We start from the raw sequence: 24,031 nt of genomic DNA on the forward strand, positions 1-24,031 counted from the left end.
AAGTAAATTGTAATATATATTAAAAGAGAAGGATTTACAAAGGCTACAAAAAGGCGGTAAACCTGCAGTGGGACGTCCCGCATAAGGTGTAAAAATAACGTCTAAGCTTGATACAACACAATTTTTTTGGGATATGGGAGACTATATAAACCAATGTGGGAGATAAGACCCAAGAGAATAATCTAACTAAGAAATCAACAAGAAGAACCATCCTCAGGATAATCTCCTGGGTTTGGTTTCAAAACACATACAATGAGAACAAAGAAGACTCACAAGAGAGAAACAAAGAGAGTAGGATGCATCACGCAAAAACTTCACAAAACAACGAGTACTCAATAAGTCTCAATCGAAATAACAACATATTCACCCGATCACATGGTCTCAATAACATTGGGAGTGGAAAAGGTGTTTTTGAAGATGGTTTTAAAATCCCCATGGATCAGCCACTTCCTATTTTTATAGGAAGATTTAATTGCTAAGTTCCATGGCTTTATCTCTCACCAACTTTTGATAGTATTGATAATAGTGCGAGAATCCTTGCACTCTCCCCCAAAGATTCTATAATTTCACTCCCTCCAAACCATACACCGCCCTTAGACAAAGCCACCAAGGGGACTTTTAGACTCTTACCTTTCCATTTCCTAGCCAAATGGGGGATGTATCATGCCAAAGGCATAAGTATTTACTCCAAATAGATTTAGAAAAAGGGCATGCAAAAAAAGGTGGTCAAGAGATTCCATACCTGAGTTACGAAAACAACAATAAGCATTAGTGGTTGTAACACCATACCTCATCAACTTATCTTTGTAGGCAATCTCTCCTTTAATGCCATCCACAGATCATAGAGTACCTTGGAATAGCCTTTGAAAACCCACAAGTCAACCAATCAACTTTTGCTTTTCTTCCTCTAATTCTCTCAAGCCGATTTTTTAGAGAAATCCCTCGAACGTGAAGGTTGCTAACAAAGCTTGTCCTCAACACTAGAAGGTGTGAAATTCACGAGTTTCTCATGTCAATAAGCGAAGAGTTTGCTTTCTTCTTCTAAGTGGCCACTCCAATTACACCATCAATCACAACACTCACCTTAGCATCTTAGCAAACCTTGTATCATAAATAATCCTATCCCCATTGGTGCAAAAGGGGGTCCTTCGGGTGCCAATTATCAAACCAAAGAGAAATGTTTGGATCAACTTGCGTATACTTAAACTAATTTCTTGAAAGTGGGACCTGAAACTACCAGTCCAATATGTGGCCACCCTATTTATTTTTTATTTGGTTTAGTTTTTTATTACCAAAATTTATGTTGTGCAAAAATGATTGATGTAGCAAAAGAATAAATTCAATATTTGTTCGATTTTGTGTAAATCTAAGTTAGATTGTGTAACTCAGAGTATAAGTTTGTGTTAAATTAGAGCTTATCAGATAATTAAAATTAAAAAAAAAAAAAAAAAAAAAAAAAAACCTGGCAAGAGATGGTGTTGTTGGGTCCGATTTGGCGTTACCAATACGGGTGAGCTTGAGATCAATTACAGAGATGGGTCCATTCTGGAAGAGCTTATTCAGATAGTTGACAATGAAATTTGAGCATTGACATAAGGACAAAGGGTTTCATATATAGTTCCAGAGACAATTTTCCATTCTGGGCATTGGATAGAACTACTCTGGAATTAGCTGGTGATAGAGAACTGATGATCAAGAACAGGTTAGGGAAGGAGAGGGAATTTATTAGATTCTGAGAGTTTAATTTGAATGTAAAATGTGCAAATGGCATCCAAATTGATAAAAATATGCTATTATAGTAGCCTTAGTATGCGTTTCAAGCTTTTTCTTGGGCCCCTGGGGAGATTGTCTTAGCATGAATAGATAATTGTCAGGATACCATTCTGCCCCTGAAGAAATATTAAAAATTAACAGGACAAATTCTCCAACACAAAATTGGTAATTAGTAAAATATGTTCATCGAATGATGGTTATATTACAGAACAAGAAGGTAATAGTTACAGAGCCACATCCCAGTGACTAAAATTATTCATACATGCCGTCACAACTCATCACTTCTACGACAGAGATATATTATTAAGCGATGCTACGTGTAACTTCATTTAAGATATAAATCCCTTGCTCTTTAAACTCTCAACAGCATCCCTGAAATTTGCTCCATGGGAATGAATTGCATACCCAAGTCCATCAGCTTTTTTGATCCATCCCTGGTTCTCAACAAGCCAGGTTGGGTATCCTTCGGCAAACTACAAGAAAATGCAGGCAAATAAATTTTCGGAGCTCATGGTGTCAAATCACTTGTATTTATACCGAAGAAGGACATTATATGCTGATAAGCACATAATGAACTAAAATGCTCACAATCAGTCAAGGTATTTCATAAGATGATATGATGGGAAGAAAAAAATGTTTTATATCTCTGATTCAAACTCATAATGTGAGAATCATGAATGTTTTGGCATACGCATGCAAATATGGGCAGTCTCAAAAGTTTGGCCCTTTTAATGGCATAAACATCAAAGTTCTAGAAACAGATGAGGATTATCTTGTTCCAAATCTAGCATGCGGTGTAGGAAGTAAGACTTGTTACCTGGGCACATTATATTCAGGATAAAGTCTGCAACCTGGCCACAAAGTTCCATAATGAGATATAGCTTCAACACACAAGTGCCTTCCAGATGCTGATGGGTTCTCATAAACCAAGATATGTGCCAAGGCGACATCTTTAAAGTGAACCGATCCCATAAAAAAGTTCTCATATGTCTCAGTGCAACTAAAGATGGACAAACCAGTTTTTTCTTAACTCCAAAAAAGAAAACTAAGAATGTTTAACTTACACAGATATGAAAAATCTTTTTAACAATAGAGGAGACTGAATCAATTAACTTGAGTCAGATTAACTGAAATCACTAAGTCTGAGATACCTCTCTATCCACTGAAATAAGACCTTAGAACATAAATACTCAAGAACATAAATTAGTGCTCAAGTGCACCCTTTCCTTATTAAAAAACACATGAATGAAGAATCATTTTTTATAATTTGATCACTATAACTACCCATAGCCACAGATACAAATGCTAGTGTGCCTTAACTGTTTCATTGAGCCACAACTATAAAATGAGAGTCAAATGTCAGATAAAAAGAAACAAACTTTTCTTTAGCTAGACATAGCATGCAAAATCCTTAAGTAGTAGTCAAATTTTTCATTTTGCTTCGAATAATTTACTCAGTATTTCAACTAATTGGACAATTTACACTCAGTCAGATGCATCCTACAAGTTAGAAGTTGGTAAAGAGCATTACCCTGGAGAAGTGTACAAGCATGTGCATACTAGCATTGAGTGTAGGCGGAATAACAGGGCCCATCACAGTTCCAGGATTCACCACCACAACATTTAAACCATTCTCCTTGGCAAATTCCCAGGCAGCTTTCTCAGCTAATGTTTTGAAAGCGGATACCACAACTATCACACACAACAACAAAATTTGCATTTTCAGAACTTAAAGATCACATAGCAAGTTATGGATGAACAAACTATTTTTCTTTTATCACCATATCATTCATCTCAGGAAATGAGTTGAGTTTTTTTTTTTTTTTTAACTTCAATATTCTGTCTGTTAGGATAAAATGTTTGTAAAATTGCAGTATTACCCATGGTATACAAAACAGCAACTACAACAACTACTACTTACTTCTTTGAGCTGACAGTAATCAACATCGGTCCAGCAATCCTTGCCTTGACTTTATCAGCTGGCCATTTAGGACTTGGCGTGATAGCCGAAATGGATGAAGTGACCCCCACGCGCTTGACTCCCACCGCCTTAGCTGCCAGAGTACATTCACTGTTCCTTTAATAGCAGGATCCAAAAGTCTTTTGATCAAATTAGAAGAAAAAAAAAAATCAGCTGAAGAGTAGAAAAATATAATGTGATAAAATAAAGCCGTGCTGTAAGGACCTCAGGATCTAGGACTTGATCAACGATGCAGGGAGAGGCGAGGTGGAAGACACCAGCACAGCCGTAATTGCGTCGAAGATGAGTCATAGTCAAGAAGATTGATCTGGAAGAGACGAAGCCGCGTGTCAGCTCCTTCTAAGGCTTTTAGATGCTCAGTTTCTTTTTCATCGTCTGTAACAACAGTTAACAGAAAAAGAAAAGGAAGAAATTAGAGATAATTAATGGTCAGGTTTCGGAAAAATGGATATATAAAAGTGAAAAGATAGAGGGAGAGTAACTGAGATTTCTGACAGTGGCGTGGACGGTGTAACGGCGGTCAAGAAGGAGGCGGACAAGCCAGGAGCCGATGCAGCCGCTGCCTCCGGTGACACAAACTACTTCACCTTCCTTGTTGGACATTTTCGAATGAGCTGTAGAGTTCACTTCTGTTTCAGCTTCAGAAGCATCGGTTCTGCGGTCTTGAGTGCTGAAGAAAGATAACTTACGTGCTACTCGGCTGTTTGTCTTCGGAGTTATATTGTAGTTAGGTACAATTCTTTTTTAAGATATAAAAGAAGGACATAATTTTTTAAACATTTCAAAAAGGGCCCCACACATAGAAAAATATCATCAACAGTAAGATTTACGTACCAAATTTAAAAAAAAGGAGATTTGATTTTGGTAGGTTCACCTAAAAAAGGTTACCTGGTTGTTTTGTTGATTGAGATAGTGAATAAGGAGGAGGTTGTTGTTAGCTCTCATGCGAAGGATTGCTTCTTGTTCTGCATCAATCGCTTCAAGATCATTCATCAATTGCACATCATCATATTCATTATCGGAAAATGAAGATGAATTAGAAGATGATAAATGAGACGGACTTCCAATATTGATATTCATCTTTGTAGATCAATAAGTTGAATGATTTGGAAGTTGATTTGGTGTGAGCTTTTATAATCAAAGAAGGTATTATTTTGGACAAAAAAAATATTATTTTATATGATTAAAAAATGGTTTATCTTATTTCAAAAGATGTATTGTCTATTCAAACTTTTGAGATTTGTGTCTCATTTAAAAAGATATATTGTCCATTTAAGATTTTGAGATTTGTGGCTTATTTCAAAAAGATGTATTGTCCATTCAAACTTTTGAAATTTGTGTCTTATTTCAAAAGATGTATTGTCCATTCAAGTTTTTGAGAAAAGATGTATTGTCTATTCAAGCTTTTGAAATTTGTGTTTTATTCAAAAAGATGTATTGTCCATTCAAGCTTTTGAGATTTGTGTTTTATTCAAAAAGATGTATTATCCACTATTGTAAAATCTGGCCAGGCCTGATGGTTTAATTGGTTTAACTGGGAACCGAGAGCTTTTTCGGAACGGGTTAACATTTTTCTTATTCACCCAAAACCCTAGAATTTGGGATGATGATCGACAAACTATTGAAGGCCAGGGTGTTGGGACTTTTGAAGAGAAAGTGTCGGTGAGTGCAATGATGTCGACAGAGTTGATTTACAGTGAGTGAATCGAAAGGAAATCGAAAAAAAAACTGGCGACGGCAATAGCCGGTGATTGGCAAGGCTAATCGGGTGGGGGTGAAGTGAGGTAGGTTTTCATCAAGAGGAAGAAGAGAGTATTTTCGGAGTGATGGAGAGGGTTGTTGACGCTGGTGTCGATGATATCTGGGTTAGAATGTCGACCAAATCTTGGGTAGATTTTCTGGTGAATGAGCTCAAGGGATGATTGAGATTGCGTTTGGGGTGTTGTCGCTGCCAACTAATTGTGCCAATTTGTATATGGGCTGTGTTTGCTAAATTTCAATTGTATAAGGACTTAACAATTTTTTAGGGGTATATTTGCTGAATTTTAAAAGTTTTGTTACCGGTTTGATCTTCTACATTTGTGTTAAAAAATGGCTACACAACAAAGTTCCTCGTACACAAATGAAGAAGACATGCATCTATGATATATTTATCTTGATGTTTCTCAAAACCCGATTTCAGGTATAAACCAATCCAATAATCAATTATGGTCTCGAGTTGAGCTTGACTACAGTAGTTCCAAACCTGTGTTTCTTACTCAGATTCGAAACAAAAGATTTTTGTAGAGTCAAATGCAATTGATCTTTAAAGCTATTGACAAATTGAGGGGATGCGTACGTCAAATTAAAAATATGAATCCAAGTGGTGCTTTTGAGCAAGATATTGCGAGTATCTATTGCATTACATTTATTAATATTTTTTACCTAATTGACTTTAAAGTTACATGTATATCGTTTTGTAGTTGTTTCGAGCCAAAATGTTACTGGCACAAGATAAAAGTTACAAGAAAGGTTTTAGATTTGATCATGTGTGGCCTATACTTAAGTATATTGAAAAATTTACCGATAATGTTAAGTCGTTAACGCTGCAAAAGTATTTCAACGGCAAACTGGTAGTTTGTATCATCAGAATCAGAGACTCTCACTTCAGAGTCTCCCCAATCGGTGTCTCCTCGGCTATCGTCATTTTCTCTAAACATAAATGATGAATCTTGGCGGTATTTCAGCTCAACAACCCAATGGGTAAGAAAGCAAAATTAAAAAGGAAAAATGATGAAGAAGTTTCAACAATTATTGAAACTATTAAAGAAGAAAATTGACAGCTCGCTGAAACTTTCAATCGGGACAGCTCAGATAGGGCAGAAAATTACGAAATCCAAATGAAAAAATTGACTTTGGCAGAATATCGGGAAGATAATAAAATTTTATTTAAAGATTTGAATTCCATAACCGATTCGAGCTTGCGTGAGTTTTTTCAAAATAAGCAATTAAGAATTATGCAAAAAAGAGCTCAATAACAAGGTCAATGATCTCAAAATACCTCTAGTTCTTTAAGCTAATGTTTTGATAATCTTAGAGGAATTGGAATTAATTGTCGGAATACTAAATTATTATCCTAGTTTATGTTATATTTTCTTTTAATTTTAGTGTTTTTAAATTAGTGTTAATTTATTTTGAGTTATTGAAGTTTAATATTTGCATTGTAATGAAGTTTTGTCTTTAATTTTTCATCATTTTTTGAATTATAATTATTACAAATTCATTATTATAAATATTAATATAAATAATAATCAAATTAACATAAATACAAATTAAAAAGAATAAATAACAAAAATAAGGATATAAATGTAATAAAATATAATTTAAGAGATAAAATGTAAGATTTATTTTGAAAGAGAAAAGAAAAATGACTATATTGAAAAATGCAAAAATTATTTGGTGTTTTGGTGTGAATGAACAAATTTGGTGTGATTTAGAATTGGGTTGGAATAACATTTGAACACCGTTTTGGTGTTTTACACTAATTTAGGATCCCATTTGAGATGGCCCAAACAAGGTAAAAATGGTTTGGCAAAGTTGAAGGAAAGGCTTAAATCAAACCTCTCTGAAATTATGAGAATCATTTTGATTTATCTTCATTAATATTAATATTATCAAACTATTTCGTTGCATCATTGTTTTAAAACCTAGATCAAAGGACAACCTGTTTTGCTGTCCTTGCTGCCCGAATAACAGGTCAACCGGTTGGATCAACCGGTTGGATAGATGAGGTCAACGACAATTTTATTTTTAAAAAATTACATATTAATCCTTTAAATTTTAATATATTAAAAATTCCCCTAAAAAGTTTAAATTAGTCACTAAAATTTTTATTTATTTCAAAAAGGCCCCAAAAAATTCAATTAATCCCTAAACTTTTGACATATCTTCCAAAACACCCCTATAAAATTACAAATTAACCCTTATAATTTTGACATATTAAAAACCCCCCTAAGACCTGAACCGGACCGAAGAAGCTGCCGGGTCCCGATCGGACGGCTGGTCTAGTCCGGTTTTCAAAACAGAGCTTTGCATTACTGAACACAATAATTAATTTCACACTAACAATTCCTGTTGCCAGGATCCATATTTATTGCCTGCACTGGCCTTTTGTTTGTAATGACTTCATCATGAATGATACTACAATCTTTCAGTAGATGCAGTATGTAAAGTAACAACTAAAAAAACTCCAAATCAATTTGTTGGAGATTGTACAAGTCATATATATAGGGTCTATCCTGAATGTGAAGAATATATTGACTACTGAAACTGTAATGGATAAAGAATGGTAATGGTACAAGAGCAATAATAAACTATGGTTTCAATGATACATCCCTTCATTATTACGAGGGATGGTATTAAAATGAGGTTTGTAGATAACAAAAGGGAAACTGTAAATCTCGCATGCTAGCAATCGCTAATAATCTCCAAAGCCTGGATAAATGGATGCTTTGCAAAAATGGTACATAGTACATCATCCACTCAAGTATGTCTATCTAAAAACTTCTCTATCACAACCGAAAATGCGGCGAAACCAGCACAACCGACACATGCAGCTTTTGGCCCACCTAGATGAGACAAACAATAAGATAAATAAGGCTGCTTACCGAGTAAAGCAAGAAATCTTAAATCAAATAACAAGGGTGAGGACCAAATCTAATATTTTGAGTGAGGCATACAACAAAAAGCTGCTTGTTATCTAGTTGGATGTTCAAGAGAATATATCCACCATTATTTTTTTTAATTTAACGAATTAAAATATCTTGACAGGAGTCCAAATACACCAAAACAATGAAAACCATGCTAGAGAAGTATTTCCCTGAACATAAAAAGGATAACCTTTAAGCGCAAAGAAACCTAAACTTACTACATTCTCACTCTTGTATAAGAGCACCATTTCAGACCAGCATATTCCCCAGGATATCAAACAGAATGGCAAAAATGTCTTAAGCAAAGTAAAAAGAACTTGAAACTACAGAAAAAGAGCATTCCCTTTTTTCTATGTAATTGACAACCATATAAAAGACTTAAGCTCACTATCAAATGCTTTGACTCTCCCCATGCACGAGATCAACTATGCCAAACATCATTAACACCAGCCACTATTTCCAGGTAAGTGATCAGGTTTTGCAAATAAGTCAAACCGAGAAATGGTGCCAATAACCATTAGTATACAACCACCAAGTTTCAGACCTAAAATAAGAACTCCTTACAAACCCTTCTCAAACCCTAGCTGTCCATTTTCTATCAACAAATGATACAGCATCTGGGTTGACTAATGAGATGATATAGGCATGTAAAACCATTAAAGGGGGCACCATCAAATTTATCTTGCCAAGTACTTCAGTACATTGGACAAAAAGGAGGAAAAGGAATAACAGCTTGCCAAAAGCAAGGAAAAGATCAGACAATATTTTAGCAGTTCTATTGGCATTCATTGCAGAACATGACAAAGCCACAATGAGATACTGGCTATATCACTTTAAAGTTTGCCGTCTCCATTTGAATTAATAATGCCTAATTTTATGCCTATCATAAATTACAAGTCCGCAAAAGAATATCACAACTTTGTAGCTCAGGTATTCAGAAAATTGCACGAGATCACTTTAAAGGATGATACTGAAGAAAGTAACGATAATGTCCAACTTCCAAACTTATTGATCTCTACATGAATACTATAATGGACTTGACTATCATGTTTTGTTGTTTCAATTTTTCTAAAGAAAATTACAAGAGAAAAATATCATTCTAAAGTTCAACCATGCAGATGATTTGCATGGAAATATGATGGCATTCCTGCACACTGAATTCGATTGCAAAAGAAAAAAGACAGTCTGATTAACTAGATTCAAATTGTCAGTCGGGAACATTTTATGTGTCTTCTCCAGAGAGTGAAGTCCATAACTGACTGCTTTCTGAAGCTCATACACATTCCATGTATTATGTATAGGATATCAAATGACAACAATGAAAAGATTACCTTTTGCCGACATTGTACCTCCAGTCACACACCCCGCAACAACCGTATTGGTGGTGTCGTGTTTTGCCCGTGCCTTTAAAAGGAATAGTACAAAATTAGTCCCTAAAGCAAAAATATTAACTCATGAAGCATATATCAAAATGCACATTACCTTCTCAATAACACACTCAGCAGCAGAGAAAACCAAGCCCATGACTGCAAATGTTTTGGCTGAACTCCAGCTTCTTTGCCCCATTTGCCTCATAGTGTACATAAATTGCTGCCTACCAGTCATTTCTTCTTGCATTATTGGATTATCTAGTGCACCTAAAAAGATACCCATGGCAAACCCCAGACCACCCCCTACAATAATCCAAAACGCAAAAACAAACAAACCCATCAAATAATTATCCTCCAAATCCCCAAAACCGTGCACACTAACCTTCAAAACTTAAATGCTCAGAATAATTGCTCAACTTAGCTGATTAAAATTCAAGTTTTTTCCTTCAAATTCAAATCAATAGTGCTCCTTCAGACCACGAAATAAATGGTGATAAATAAAGAATATAAATTACAAATAAATAAATAAATAAGGGCTTCTCACCCATGACTCCACTGACAACACTACGAACAGCACAGTTATTCCAAACTTCTTGCGCGCGAATCTCCTCCGTTGTGGGCATTCTAAATGCCTCATATTGAGGCTTATCTGGCTCTTTTGAAACCGAAGAACCGTTGTCAGATTCAGCATCAGGATGTGAAGAAGCCATCTTTTGATTGGAGGAAGAAGAAAAAAAAACTAAAATTTATGAAAGATGTGTGATTTCAAACAATCAGAACGGCCATATAAATCCCAATATTATACTTGGATATCAAGCAAGAGGGTTTTGGGGGTTTTGAGGTTTAGCCGCCCATTGAACACTCCAATAAAAGAGACTTTTGTTTTAGCGTGTTAAGAGGGTGAGTCACAGCCGGTGTACTTTAACACCTATTCTAATTTTTAACTGGACCCGGTCCCACCTAAAATTCCGGAGATGGCAGAATCGTAATTAGATGGGTTAATGTTTTGAACGCCGTCCAACGCGTAAAAAAAGACGTCACATTCGTAGTTAAGCAAATAGGGCATCAAGCCTCTGAGCCGTTGTATAAAGTGTGAGCAGCTGAAGCTTACTTGCTTTGAGAGAGTGGCACCAACATTTTCACATTTCACTTTGTTTTTATTTTCTCTGTTTTGCAGGTGAAATATCCACGCCGTGCGCTAATCAAAGTCCAGAGCAGCAACATGGTTAGATTGTGTTTCATTTTATGTTTTTTTTTTTTTTTTTGATAATATTTTTAGTTATTTTTCATTCTTTTATCAATGTGTGAATGTGATTTGAACTTTCTTGTGTTTCATTTATTTGATGATAGTTCTGTTTCTGTATTCATCTTTTTGGGTTCTTCTGCTAGGTATTGTTATTAAAGTAGCGGCCTTTCCTGTGTTTTTTTTGTTTTTTTGATTTTTTGTGTAGTAAATATTGTGTCTTTAGTTTATTCAAATCCGGGGGGATGCAAAAAAGTGTGAGATGGAGTATTTTATATATGCAGTGTTAATTAAAACGAGTCAAAAGGCATGGATAGGTGTCTATTGTTACTAATTCATGATTTTAAGTGAAGGAAAGTTGCTAATATTGGATTTTGATTTTTTTTTCCTCGGTTTATGTAAGTAATTGAAGTATAGTAACACATATATTGTGTTACTATAATTTTTGTTATGGGAGGAGGCAATGTGTTGTAATTGGTAGAAAGAAGATGGTTTCGTTGTTCCATTATTTTTGAATGAGTTTTTTTTTTTCCGGCCTGTAATGTGTTTACTTACTTTCAAAGTTTTGCGAGTGTAATATGGTAATGTGTTGAACAATTTATTGTTATTGTGGTTGCTGAGATTTGGTTTTTATGGTGTGCTACAGGCTAGAGGTTTGAAGAAACATCTGAAGAGGCTTAATGCCCCAAAGCACTGGATGCTTGATAAACTTGGGGGTGCATTTGTAAGTGAGGATTTTGAGATGATTGTTGGTTATTTGGTTCACTAATGCTTTTGGTTGTGACATTTTCTATTTCTTCATGTAGGCTCCCAAGCCTTCGTCTGGGCCCCACAAGTCCAGGGAATGCTTGCCACTAATCCTGATCTTGCGAAACAGGTTGAAGTATGCCCTTACATACCGTGAAGTCATTGCAATTTTGATGCAGCGACATGTTTTGGTTGATGCGAAGGTTCGCACTGATAAGACTTACCCTGCAGGCTTCATGGGTATGCATGCCTCAACCTATTTGCTATTGTTTCCTTTTTGTCAATTATTATGTAGTATTAATATTGTGAGATGAGTTGAAGCATTATACTGGGAATATAGCTTCTTCATTGCAGGCAGCGTAAAATCCAATTTAAGTTCGAGATAGATCCATCATTTAGACCTGATTTCCATAGTTTTAGTTTTGTACATGTCGTATCTATTGGCAGATGTTGTATCAATTCCAAAGACAAATGAGAACTTTCGTCTGCTTTATGACACTAAGGGCCGCTTTCGCCTTCATTCAGTCAGGGATGATGAGGCAAAGGTTAGTCCTGAAAGTCAATTTGTTTTTATGTTGGACTTTGTTATTTGGAGAATATATTGTATTATTTGATACGTTATAACAGAAAGGATACTCAACATGAATCAATTATTAGTTTTCTGTTGTTTTAACATATTGCATAATTAAATCAATGTGATGAGATTTTTCAAAGTTGAATCATATGTAAAGGAAGACAATAATCCCTACAGGCTAGAAAAGTGATTTGCCCATTGGCCCAGCACATGTTTGAGTAAAATCCGTGACCCAATGTATTTGAGAATCCATGAAATAGAATGTGCCAGCCACATGATTGCTGTCTTTATTTACCTATTTTGGGAGTGTTTTTGTAGAATTGTTACCAAAGAATTCTTAGAATCCACGAATCCTATCATGATTCTATTTCTATCTCATCATACTGATTTCTGGTGTACTGATGCCTGTAAATTGTTGCACTTCTGTTATGCGTATTTAATTATTACCTGACTTGGGCTCTAAAATGTGTCTTACAGTTCAAGCTCTGCAAGGTCCGATCAGTGCAATTTGGACAGAAAGGAATCCCTTACCTCAACACTTATGATGGAAGAACTATTCGCTATCCAGACCCACTTATCAGGGCCAATGACACCATCAAGCTAGACTTAGAGACCAACAAGATCACTGAATTCATCAAGTTTGATGTTGGAAATGTTGTGATGGTAACTGGAGGCAGGAATAGAGGACGTGTTGGAGTCATTAAGAACAGAGAGAAACATAAAGGGAGCTTTGAGACCATCCACATCCAAGATGCTCTAGGTCATGAGTTTGCAACCCGTCTAGGTAATGTTTTCACCATTGGCAAGGGTACTAAGCCATGGGTGTCTCTCCCCAAGGGCAAGGGTATCAAATTGTCTATCATCGAGGAGGCAAGAAAGAGACAAGCCCAAGCAACTTCTGCATAAAGATGATAACTTGAACCACCTCATGCCATGTCTTTAGAATGTTTACTAGATGGAAAAGTTAGTTCGAGTTCTGCAATTTGATACTTTCTTTGAGTTTCATTCAGTGTTCTTTCTTTTTTTGGACCATAGTAGCTAGGTCAAGTTTATGAGTTGCAACACCTGTTTTAGTTCTAGTTTGGGAGGGAATGAAGAAATAACATTTATAGACATTTTTTTGACAATAGTAGCAATGAAATTTTGGTTCATTTCCAAGTTCCAACATCGTTCTGTTTCCTTTCCAGTCGTTTAAGCTAATTGACTCTTAATGAATGGCCCTTCTATCCCAGAAACTAGCTCAAAATCTATTACACCAGCTGCTGACAATCATCTAAGATCTTCTTGTTTCTAACTTGCTGATAATGGAATAGATAATCAAGTATTAACTTCCTCCAACATCAAAAGGTCTCAATCGATTGTCTTTGTGATTGCAAATTATTGACATTTCCCACTAACATAAATAAAAATAAAGGTTCAATAGCTGAGAATCAAAATTGTACATTGTGTAGACAGAATTAAGAAGTTTTGAATGGATGTATGAACATCAAGAACTACCATTTCCTTTGCCCACTCTTCTTTAACTAAAATCCTACATATTCCAAAAGTTTCTTGATGGATTGGCTTCCACCTAAATGTAGTGAAAACAAATGACTGAATCATATGCTGCACCTAGAATTCTTCAAATGTGAAGCTAAATAACAATTAAAAAAAAGACTCTCCAGAAAATCAGCCAAGTGCACCTCATTTTTGTCATAAAAAATGCGATATCCACCGAAAGTTTGGTATCGAACAATTGCACCAAAGTACATGGACGTCGCCATGTTGGACCATAGAACACTGACGTAAATGGATGGCCATCCAACGGTTTCGAACGGCCGTCCATACTTCCTGGACGGCCGTTCATAATGGAATGGACGAGGGTCCATAAAAAGTATTTAAAAAAAAAAAACAACAACAACAACAATGGACGCTTGTCCAAATTCTATGGACTGACGTCTAGTTAATATGGATGGCCGTCCAAATTATATGGACGATTGTCCAAAAAGCACATACTCAGTGCTTTTGTTTCCAGTTCAGCTTGCTTCTTCTTCGTTTTTGATAATTTAACCTCCTTCTACAACAAGACTGACTCGTCCTTCTACACCAAGACTGAACTAAGCTCTTGTTTCGCAGCTTCAACTTGCCTAAGTGCTCGGCCCGGTTCCACTTCAAGTTGCTGTTGGTTCGACACAAGTTCAATAAAAGCAGTTTTGTGCTTCTAAATCTCAGTAGAATTATATTATTTTATCGTGTCTTACGTGGTGATGTCCGAGTCAGAGGCCATGTATTTCGGTGCAATTTTTCGATACCCATTTCTGGTGTCTGTAGCATCGCTGCTATTGTCATTAGCTATCTGCAAGTTTCGGTTCGAACACAAAGAAAAGGTCCAATCTTTTGCATACACATTGATGCATTTTCATTTTCAGGCTCAGACAAGTTTGACGAATTCTCATATCATGAATGGTTACATATTTCTTATTATCTTATCCAGTTCAAATATGGGAATGATGAATTATGTTGATGCCTAATGCATCTACAGAAGTGAAAGAACAAATTATGGAAACACAGTGATATAATCACCAAACTCATCATCTTCACAAGTCTTTTTTTTTTTTTTTTTCTTTTGGTGACGAGGTATCCGGGTCAGTTTACACGTATCTCAATAAATCTTCACCTCTATTACCAACCTAGGTGGACTGAACTCAAGACAACTCTTAAGTAATACACTCAAAAGTCTAGTTGACCGTTAGATCATCCAGTAGTGGTTATCTTCACAAGTGATTGATGATTGAGATATGAAGTCCATTCATTCAATATAACAAAAAAAATGGCCAACCTTTTTTTTTTTTTTAAATAAAGAACTGTTGAATTTTTTTTTTTTTTTTTTTTATTATTTAAATCTTTTTACAAATTAATAGGATGGGCTTCAAATGTCATGTAAATATAAATGAAATAATACTATATTAATAATGGTTTAATAATGTAAGAGTAAACAGTATTTCTGTCTGCTGCTGAACAACAAAATTACCAAAAGCCCAACAAACTGAGTGAACCGTATTTTATGGTTGCCACCAGCTCCCAGAAGCCCTCCCTTTTCCCAGAACAAACAACCAGAGTCTCTACTCTCTAAAATGCCTCCAAATCTGAGTCTATTCATCTTTTTTCTCTTCTTAACCTTCACTTCAATGGGCTCACCGGGTCTGGCCATTGGTGTGAACTGGGGCACCACAGCCTCTCACCCAGTCCCACCTCCCAAGGTGGTGGAGCTCTTGAAGTCTAATAACATCACTAAAGTTAAGCTCTTTGATGCTGACCCACTTGTTCTTCAAGCACTCTCCGGCTCCAACATTGCTGTCACTGTAGCCATCTCCAATTCTATGCTGAAAAGCTTGAATTCTTCCAAGAAAGCTGCCGAAAGTTGGGTCCATGATAATGTCACCAGATACATTTCTTCTGGTGGTGGCTCTAGAGTGAAAATTGAGTATGTTAATATGCTTTTGTTGCTTTTATGGTTTTTTAATATTGTTAACATGTTTCTGGATTCTTTTTAAATTTTTTGTTTTGTTTCAATTTCTATGTTTCTATTTGTGGAAGCTGTTCTCGTCATTCTGCAAGTGCTGTTAGACAATTTTTATTTTTTTATTTTTTTTAATGTTAGGGTTTTGGAGGAAAACTTTGGTGGCTGCTAATTAAATGGTGTGATAAAAGTTTGGTCTTTACTATATGCAATGTGTCTGTTTGTGTTGTTGGCTTCAGGTTTAATTTGGGCACCTTACTGAACCACTGTCTTAACTATTTCCTTACTGAAATGCATTAATCAGCTAACCAAGAAAGAGGACTACAGAGAAATCTAATGTTCTCAATTTGGAACTTTCCTTCTCTCTCTCTCTCTCTCTTTTCTTTTTGGATATATTCAAAGCATAAAATAATAGATTTTATACACCATTGAAGATCCAAAGTATTCTATCAAATATCTTATTGGTTCACCCCTATGTTCTTCTGGATCATTATCCTGCAGTGCCCGAAGACCATATGCACTTTCTTGTAGCTTAAATGTGTTAAGAGTTGGACTGAGGAAATTAAATTAGTTAATGAATATTCGCCTGGCATCTGGTATTACTGCCCCTGCTGTAATCAAATTTCCTGAATAAAGAAAAGATAGAGTTATGGTTCTGTTTAAGAATCAGCCACATGAGTTGATATCATATCATAAAGACAGTATTAATGGGTTTGATTGAAGGGGCTTAGGAATGTCAGGAGCTGCCTAAAGTGTTCAATATTAGGAACTTCAGGAGCTGCAACCCTTTGGTTATACATGCCACAAATTGGTTCATCATGCTGTAGCATATAAACCTGCTTTTATAGATCTTGGTATGGTGTCCCTTTGTGAGGTTAGGTTGATCTACTTGAGCCATTTCCTCATACATAAGCTTACCTTTGTAGGACGAACTTTGTGTTAACTGCATTCAGATGACTACAAGAGGGTCCCCGAAATTACCTTAGCCCTTGTTACTATTGTTATATATAGGTTTTGGTTCAACTTAGTTGTGCTCCACTTTGAGAGTAAAAATCCCATGAAAGAGATTGCATTTGTGCTTCATTACTTGTATTCATCTCAGTGGATTATTGAAATATATTTCTATTTTTAGACTTAAAGGGAAAAATGGGTTTCTAGCAAACAACTTTATGACAGAGGACAGTTGAGAAGGGGTGGAAAGAGCCTCCCTTATGATCTGGTTTAGTTTGCAATACAAATAAAGAGATAAAACATAGAAATGAGATTTTTAGGAGACTTCATTTAACACTACAGTAACTAAAAATAATTATTTTCTTAATGTGATATTGTCAGAGGAAAATTCTGATTTTGCATCAGAGTATTGCTTCACTTTTTACATATTACTGACTCTTTACAGGTATGTTGCTGTCGGAGATGATCCATTTCTCCTAAGCTATGGTGAGCAGTACCATCCATTTGTTATTGGAGCAGCAATTAACATTCAAGCAGCCTTAAGCAGAGCAGGCTTGGCTAGTGATGTGAAAGTGGTGGTTCCATGCAGTTTTGATTCCTTCCAGTCAGAATCTGGCCTGCCATCAAAAGGACACTTCAGACCTGAACTAAACAAAACCATGGTCGAACTCCTTACATTTCTTAGCAAGCGTCACTCTCCTTTCTTTGTGACCATCTCACCATTTTTAAGTTTCCACCAAAACAAGAATATTTCTCTTGACTTTGCTCTCTTCAAAGGAACTGCACACCCTCGTAATGATAGTCACAAAACATACAAAAACAGTTTTGACTTAAGCTATGACACCCTAGTTACTGCATTATCAACAGTTGGTTTTCCAGAAATGGATATTGTTGTAGTGCAGATTGGTTGGCCGACAGATGGAACAGCAAATGCAACTGCATCTACCGCAGAGACCTTCATGAAAGGCTTGCTGGATCACCTTCACAGCAGAGTGGGGACTCCACTTAGACCTCGGAATCCACCTATAGAAGTATACATTTTTAGTCTTTTAGATGAGGATCAAAGAAGCATAGCCACTGGAAATTTTGAGAGGCATTGGGGTGTGTTCACTTTTGATGGCCAAGCCAAATACCATTTTAATTTTGGCCAGAATGCAAAAAAGCTTGTGAATGCACAAAATGTTGAGTACCTTCCTACGAGGTGGTGTGTTGCAAACAATAATAAAGACTTGTCTAATGCAACAGCAAGGGCTTTGGAGGCATGTTCTGCTGCTGATTGCTCTGCACTATCTCTTGGTGGATCTTGCTACAATATCAGCTGGCCCCAGAACATATCATATGCATTTAATAGCTACTATCAGCAGCATGATCAAACGCCTAATAGCTGTGATTTTGGTGGGTTAGGTTTGATCACCACTGTCGATCCATCAGTGGATAATTGCAGATTTCCTATTGAACTTCGCACTTCTCATTCTTCTTCTCTTCTCGGACCCCATTTTTGCCTGTGCATGATACTGCTAACACTCAATACTTTTGCCATTTTATTCAGTTTTGCCGGTTAGAAAAACATCTGCAGCCATTTTTGCAGCTCTTAATCAGCCCCAGTTCTGTGGTTATGGATATTTGTTGTTGTACAAGGTTTCAACTTGATTAAAACCTTCATTGTGGATTTAAAGTTGGAAAAGAGGGAGGTAATTACTAAGAGGTCCCATTTTTGTAATTTGGAGGTTAGGATCTTTGCCCATTGTCATTATTTCTATTCAGAAATGAAAGAGTACTTGATTGAAAGTTTTTTCCCAGTACCATTACACTACCATCTTCATTTGGTGTTGTGATGTTAAAATTGGAGATGTGTATGTTAGAGTTCATAACACAGCAGCTGTTTTCTTTATGTTAGTATTTGGTCACCTCTCATGGGCATATGTTAAATTGAAAATGAATGTTTTGACAGTCAGTTATGACATGGTAGTTAGAAATAGTATAAATTGAAAGTTGGTTGGATTTAAGATAGTTTTAAGGAAGCCAAGTTTGATGCAAAGCTTATAAATCAGTTGATTTTTTTTTTTTTTTTTACTCGGGGTGTTTGGACCAATTTATGCGTAACTTAACTAATTCCTGAAGTCCTAAAGTTAATGATTAAGTAAATCCTTCAATGGTCACCCTATTAACAATCGAGGGGAATCAAATTTAAGATCTCTTGAATAATACACTTAAGAGTCTCTATTGTCCCACCTGATCATCCAAGAGTGGTTTAAATCAATTGATATTTCCGATTAAACAAAATTACCCACTTCACTAGTTAGCATTTATTAAAGGTTTTAATCAATTGGTGATATTGAATCCCAAAATAACACTAAAAAACACATCTTTAAGTTGAGTAAGTTGATTATTAGAAAAAGAATAATATTATACCAATAATCCTTTCTCATAATCCTAATATGATAGTTCATAATTGATTAGCTCACGTGATTCCTGTATGAACTTTACTAATTAACTGAACAATTATAAACTTCAAGAAAGTTTGTAAAAAATGAAACGGTCTCTTTACCAAAAAAAAACATCCTTTTTTTGCGCTGCCCTCTCCGTAACAAACAGGTCACAACCTAGAGTCAATCGGACAGTGTGAATCAACTACAATTCCAAGTAGAAGATCCAACGGTTAACCTAGACCACACGCGTACAAATTATACACGTCACTACAGACACATGTGACAGTTTTTAATTTTTTGGTCGAGGCTCGTAGAAAGATCTTTTGTCGACTCGGCCGATATATAAGTGATTAGCCATTACTCGATTACCCAAAAACCTAATCTTTTTTTCTCTCTCTCTCTTGTATTTTGAATAAGCTAAGTCTAAAGTGAAACCCTAGATCGTCATGTCTGGCATGTACAATCAAGACGGCGGGGATCCTGCCTACGGCGGGGGTTATGGAGGCGGCGGAGGCGGAGCTGGTGGTTACGGAGGTTATGGAGGCGATAGTGGTGGAGGATACGGTGGCGCTCGTGGTGGTGGGGGATATGGTGGTGGACGAGGCGGCGGACGAGGAGGAGGTGGTGGAGGAGGAGGATACGGTGGTCCTTCGCAAAATCGAGGTGCCTGGCTTTTTTGTGCTTCTTTTATGGTGTTTAGTGGATTTATTTGCTTTAAAAAGAATATTTTGTTTATTTACTGGTGTTCTTTTGATCTTTGTTTAAAGGAGGGGATCGTAGTGGAAGAGGAGGAGGTGGCAGAGGAGGCGGAGGCCGTGGTGGAGGCGGCAGAGACGGGGACTGGAAGTGCCCTAATCCTAGGTGATTATTTTCTGTCTGTTGTATTTGATATGATCTTCTTTGTTATATTAGGGTTGATTATATGTTGATTCGAACGGTTCATAATTCAATTAACTTATTTGTGATAAAAGTAAAACAATTTAGTTCAGCCAAATTCTGTTGTTTGGGATGATAATTTTAGTTGGTTAAAATAATGTGCAAGAATGATAATGTTTAAAAAAAAAAAAAAAAAAAAAACGAAGATCAGGTTGTAAGAGAGTCTTAATGCTCAGAAGGTAACTTAACTGCTTCAATCCAAAGTCTGACCTCAGAGAAGTGTATCATGCTCTTAGTAAAATAATACACTTGATTTATTCTTCATTTTAAGGTTTTTAAACACATTGTACGGTTTGACTTTGTGGCTGGAATGTTCGGTGAAGCTTTTATCTCTGTTAGATGTTTAACTTTCAGTTTATTGGGGTATCTTTTTCTGATTTCTTAATTGTTACATACACGGGTGAAATATGTGATTGAAACTGGCATATTTCTATGTAGCTGTGGGAATTTGAACTTTGCCAGAAGGGTTGAGTGTAACAAATGTGGTGCACCCTCACCTGCGGGTACAGGTGATCGCAGTGGCAATGGCAGTGGTGGTGGTGGTGGTTATAACAGAGGAGGAAACAGTGGTGGATATGGTGGTAATCGAGGTGGTAGAGGTGATGGTGGTCGAAGTGGCAATTATGAAGGTAGAGGCGGTAATTATGAAGGTAGAAATGGGGCCAATAGAGGTGGTTCATATGGTGCTAATCCGGGAAGAGAAGATAGCGGTTATGGTCAGGTCCCTGCACCTGCTCCCGCATCTTATGGTGGTGCTGCTGGAAATTATCCTGCACCTAATTCTTATGGTGGGAATGCAAATTATGGGATGGAGGCAGTTCCTCCACCGACTAGCTACACTGGTGGACCTGCCTCATATCCCCCATCCTATGGTGGCCCTGCAGGTGGTTATGGTGGTGATGGTTTCAGTGATGCAAGGGGTGGTGGACGGGGTGGCCCACCTGGTGGATATGATGGTGGGTATGCTGCTGGTGGTCCTCGACATCAGGGAGGTGGAGGTGGTTATGGTGGTAGTGGTAGTGGTCCTGCTGATACCACAGCTAAGGTCAAGCAGTGTGATGGCGACTGTGATAGTTATTGTGACAACTCAAGGATATACATATCAAATCTGCCGCCAGATGTGACTGTTGAAGAATTGAGAGAACTTTTTGGAGGCATTGGAACAGTAATACCTAAATCTTTTCTTTTGATGTTCAAAGTGCTTGTAAAATTATATTTATTTGATTTCATAATTAGGTGTTGTTTTAGATGAATGTTCCAATTTATTGCAATTATTTTTCTAATTGGTTCTTTTGCAGGTAGAGTTTTTCTATTTCTTTATTATAATTGTTTCTTATGGTGTTGTTTAGTTCATTTTGTGTAATTTTAATGAGGTGGAAATTAGTTGACTTTTTTTTTTTTTAACTAAAAAATCCATTCATTGTAATTTAAGAAGCAAGGTGGTTTAGTTGACTGTGATGTGTTAATTGTTTGCTAGAATGTCCATTTAGATCATGTAGTCCATTGTGTTGGTCTGCTGTTTGACTGCTAGTGTACCTACTTTACCTCTGCTGATTAACAGCTAGTGTACCTATTTCTCCCGATTGTTAAGGATGATGGAAGTTAATTCTTTTGGTTGAGTTTTTTACTGTATTATTGAGTATATGATAGCTGTTTTCTGGGTGAGATGTTCATTTTCTGTTCTCTTTAGAATGATGTGTGTGATGTTATGTCATATGTGGTGATAGAATGGGATGTAACATTGCCTTTTTTTATTGTGAATTAGGTTGGAAGAATCAAGCAGAAGCGAGGCTACAAAGATCAATGGCCATGGAATATAAAGATATACACGGATGAGAAAGGAAACAACAAAGGTGATGCAGTTTTGTCCTATGAAGATCCAGCTGCTGCACATGCTGCAGGTGGATTTTTTCAAGGTATTTAAAGATTGTTTTTTGATTTTTTGGTATGATATCAAAAAACTTATACTCAGTACATATGATTTTTTTATTTTTTTTTTCAGATCATGAACTGAGAGGTCATAAAATTAGTGTCGTGATGGCAGAGAAGACTGCTCTAAGACATGACCATGGGTATCCCTNAAGATCAATGGCCATGGAATATAAAGATATACACGGATGAGAAAGGAAACAACAAAGGTGATGCAGTTTTGTCCTATGAAGATCCAGCTGCTGCACATGCTGCAGGTGGATTTTTTCAAGGTATTTAAAGATTGTTTTTTGATTTTTTGGTATGATATCAAAAAACTTCTACTCAGTACATCTGATTTTTTTATTTTTTTTTTCAGATCATGAACTGAGAGGTCATAAAATTAGTGTCGTGATGGCAGAGAAGACTGCTCTAAGACATGACCATGGGTATCTCTGCAAACATTTCCTTTGTACTTTAAATTTTAGATTGTCAATGTTGTCTTTTAACTAAATTTATGTTTGCAGTATTTATCGTTAGCCATTGATAGTGCAATGCTCCATTGACATGTCATTCTCGTTTTGCTTTTTCCATTTTCATAGATATTGCTATATCTTATCTTTATCTCATGTTGATTGACCTTGTAGCTGTTGTAGACTTGTATACTCTCTGGTCTTTATATGACATAACTTTGTCTCATCCTTTGTTCTTCTTTGTGATATGTAAATCATTTGATCTCTCTATCAAAGCTAAGTTATATTAACATTTTGTAGTTATGTGGGTTCCCAGAAGACACATAATTTTGTATTCTGTAATACTTTTAGCCAACATAACACTTTCTTAAATAATTTTGACTGAGCTGGAGCTTTCTAGTTCATAGAGTGGAGGAACTTTCAATTAGTCAAAATAATTTTTTTTTATCCTAATTCTTTTTCTTGGACTTAATTTCAGCATAGATGTGATCAAGATTTTTGACTCCCTTGTTTTCTGTATCTGCTTTTGGCATCTTTTGAATTATTATGCTTGTGTTGGAATTAATAAATATAAAGGATTGAGACTCTTTGGACTTTATTGCTTTGTTTTACTTTTTGTCCATTCTTGGGAGTGATGCAACTTACTTAGTGCTCTTGCAGCAGTGGTGGTGGTGGTAGAGGTGGCTATGGCAATGGTGGAGACAGGCGCAACAACTACAGAGATGGTGGAGGTTCAGGGCCAGATAGACATTACCATGGGGGAAACCGTTCTCGTCCGTACTGAGAGAATTTCAGCTCTGAGCATTTTATGTACTAAAAATAGTGGTCTGAGGGATTTTAATAATGTTCCATTCACGAGGTTGTTCTTTAACTGGAGACTAAGAGGTAGGTTGTTCACTTGCCCTGGACACTGCCCCTTTTTCTCCTTTTATCATTTATCTGCTACTACTTGGAGGGGTTTATATTCTAGGCTTGGGATTGTTTTAACTGTGTGAATGTTTTTATAGAGGCAAATGGATAATCAAATTGCTTGCTGCTAAGGTAGGTTGATATTTTCAGGTGAGTGCTACTCTTTCAAATCACTTGTTTGCAAATTAACTCTGCACTGTAGTGCATTTTGTAGATTTTGCTCGCTTGTCAGCCAGATCATGTGGCATTGATACAAGTGGTGTAAATGCTCAGTATAAACATGCATGTTCTGGTTTAATCGGTTTTACAAATTCTGAATTGGGAGATTATTTTGAGGCGAGGCCATCCCCACTTAGTTCTGGCAATAGCAGCTCACATTTATTATATATGCAAAAATATATTCTTCCCACCCCCTCAGTCCAGGGTCTGGTTGAACAAAGTAATATGCTGTTCGTGAGAAACAGTTGTCATCAGATAATTTTAAATTGTACTATGAAATCCACATATTTTTAAAGTTATATAGAATTTTTGATGCTATTTATCATGGTCC

General features: G+C 36.3%; 4 protein-coding genes and 1 pseudogene across 14 annotated transcripts; 3 read left to right on the forward strand and 2 right to left on the reverse strand.

Moving 5' to 3' along the window:
• Nucleotides 1–1,920: 1,920 nt before the first annotated feature.
• Nucleotides 1,921–4,463, reverse strand: LOC116130245 (annotated as a pseudogene).
• Nucleotides 4,464–8,049: 3,586 nt separating this feature from the next.
• LOC116130248 (mitochondrial import inner membrane translocase subunit TIM22-4) lies at nt 8,050–10,680 on the reverse strand. The gene is made up of 4 exons (XM_031415993.1): nt 10,357–10,680; nt 9,925–10,115; nt 9,774–9,846; nt 8,050–8,361 (listed from the first exon to the last, which is right to left on the reverse strand). Exons 1-4 carry the CDS (start codon nt 10,520–10,522, stop codon nt 8,276–8,278), a joined length of 516 nt encoding a protein of 171 aa, XP_031271853.1. The 5' UTR covers nt 10,523–10,680; the 3' UTR covers nt 8,050–8,275.
• A 204-nt stretch (nt 10,681–10,884) lies between these two features.
• LOC116130233 (40S ribosomal protein S4-3) lies at nt 10,885–13,505 on the forward strand. Of its 3 annotated transcripts, XM_031415975.1 has the most exons (6): nt 10,885–10,902; nt 10,990–11,037; nt 11,702–11,779; nt 11,862–12,042; nt 12,223–12,347; nt 12,854–13,505. In XM_031415975.1, exons 2-6 carry the CDS (start codon nt 11,035–11,037, stop codon nt 13,280–13,282), a joined length of 816 nt encoding a protein of 271 aa, XP_031271835.1. In that variant the 5' UTR covers nt 10,885–10,902; nt 10,990–11,034; the 3' UTR covers nt 13,283–13,505. The 3 variants fall into 3 exon arrangements, with proteins under 3 accessions (XP_031271835.1, XP_031271836.1, XP_031271837.1); XM_031415976.1 differs by lacking the exon at nt 10,885–10,902 and having other exon boundaries at nt 10,909–11,037; nt 12,250–12,347; XM_031415977.1 differs by lacking the exon at nt 10,885–10,902 and having other exon boundaries at nt 10,909–11,037; nt 11,707–11,779.
• Nucleotides 13,506–15,455: 1,950 nt separating this feature from the next.
• Nucleotides 15,456–18,684, forward strand: LOC116130259 (glucan endo-1,3-beta-glucosidase 9). The gene is made up of 2 exons (XM_031416004.1): nt 15,456–15,839; nt 17,272–18,684. Exons 1-2 carry the CDS (start codon nt 15,490–15,492, stop codon nt 18,386–18,388), a joined length of 1,467 nt encoding a protein of 488 aa, XP_031271864.1. The 5' UTR covers nt 15,456–15,489; the 3' UTR covers nt 18,389–18,684.
• Nucleotides 18,685–19,602: 918 nt separating this feature from the next.
• Nucleotides 19,603–24,022, forward strand: LOC116130260 (transcription initiation factor TFIID subunit 15b). 9 transcript variants are annotated; one of them, XR_004128020.1, is made up of 8 exons: nt 19,608–19,918; nt 20,023–20,116; nt 20,630–21,356; nt 21,957–22,107; nt 22,194–22,263; nt 23,233–23,457; nt 23,580–23,613; nt 23,696–24,022. XR_004128020.1 is itself a non-coding variant. In XM_031416011.1 (7 exons), exons 1-7 carry the CDS (start codon nt 19,702–19,704, stop codon nt 23,354–23,356), a joined length of 1,380 nt encoding a protein of 459 aa, XP_031271871.1. In that variant the 5' UTR covers nt 19,603–19,701; the 3' UTR covers nt 23,357–24,018. The 9 variants fall into 9 exon arrangements, 6 of the variants coding, with proteins under 6 accessions (XP_031271871.1, XP_031271868.1, XP_031271870.1 ...); XM_031416011.1 differs by lacking the exon at nt 22,194–22,263 and adding exons at nt 22,276–22,392; nt 22,479–22,548 and having other exon boundaries at nt 19,603–19,918; nt 21,957–21,990; nt 23,236–24,018; XM_031416008.1 differs by lacking the exon at nt 22,194–22,263 and adding exons at nt 22,276–22,392; nt 22,479–22,548 and having other exon boundaries at nt 19,604–19,918; nt 21,957–21,990; nt 23,233–24,018.
• Nucleotides 24,023–24,031: the final 9 nt, after the last annotated feature.

Source organism: Pistacia vera, unplaced genomic scaffold, assembly GCF_008641045.1.
Source record: "Pistacia vera cultivar Batoury unplaced genomic scaffold, PisVer_v2 Contig218, whole genome shotgun sequence".
Classification (NCBI taxonomy): Eukaryota; Viridiplantae; Streptophyta; class Magnoliopsida; order Sapindales; family Anacardiaceae; genus Pistacia; species Pistacia vera.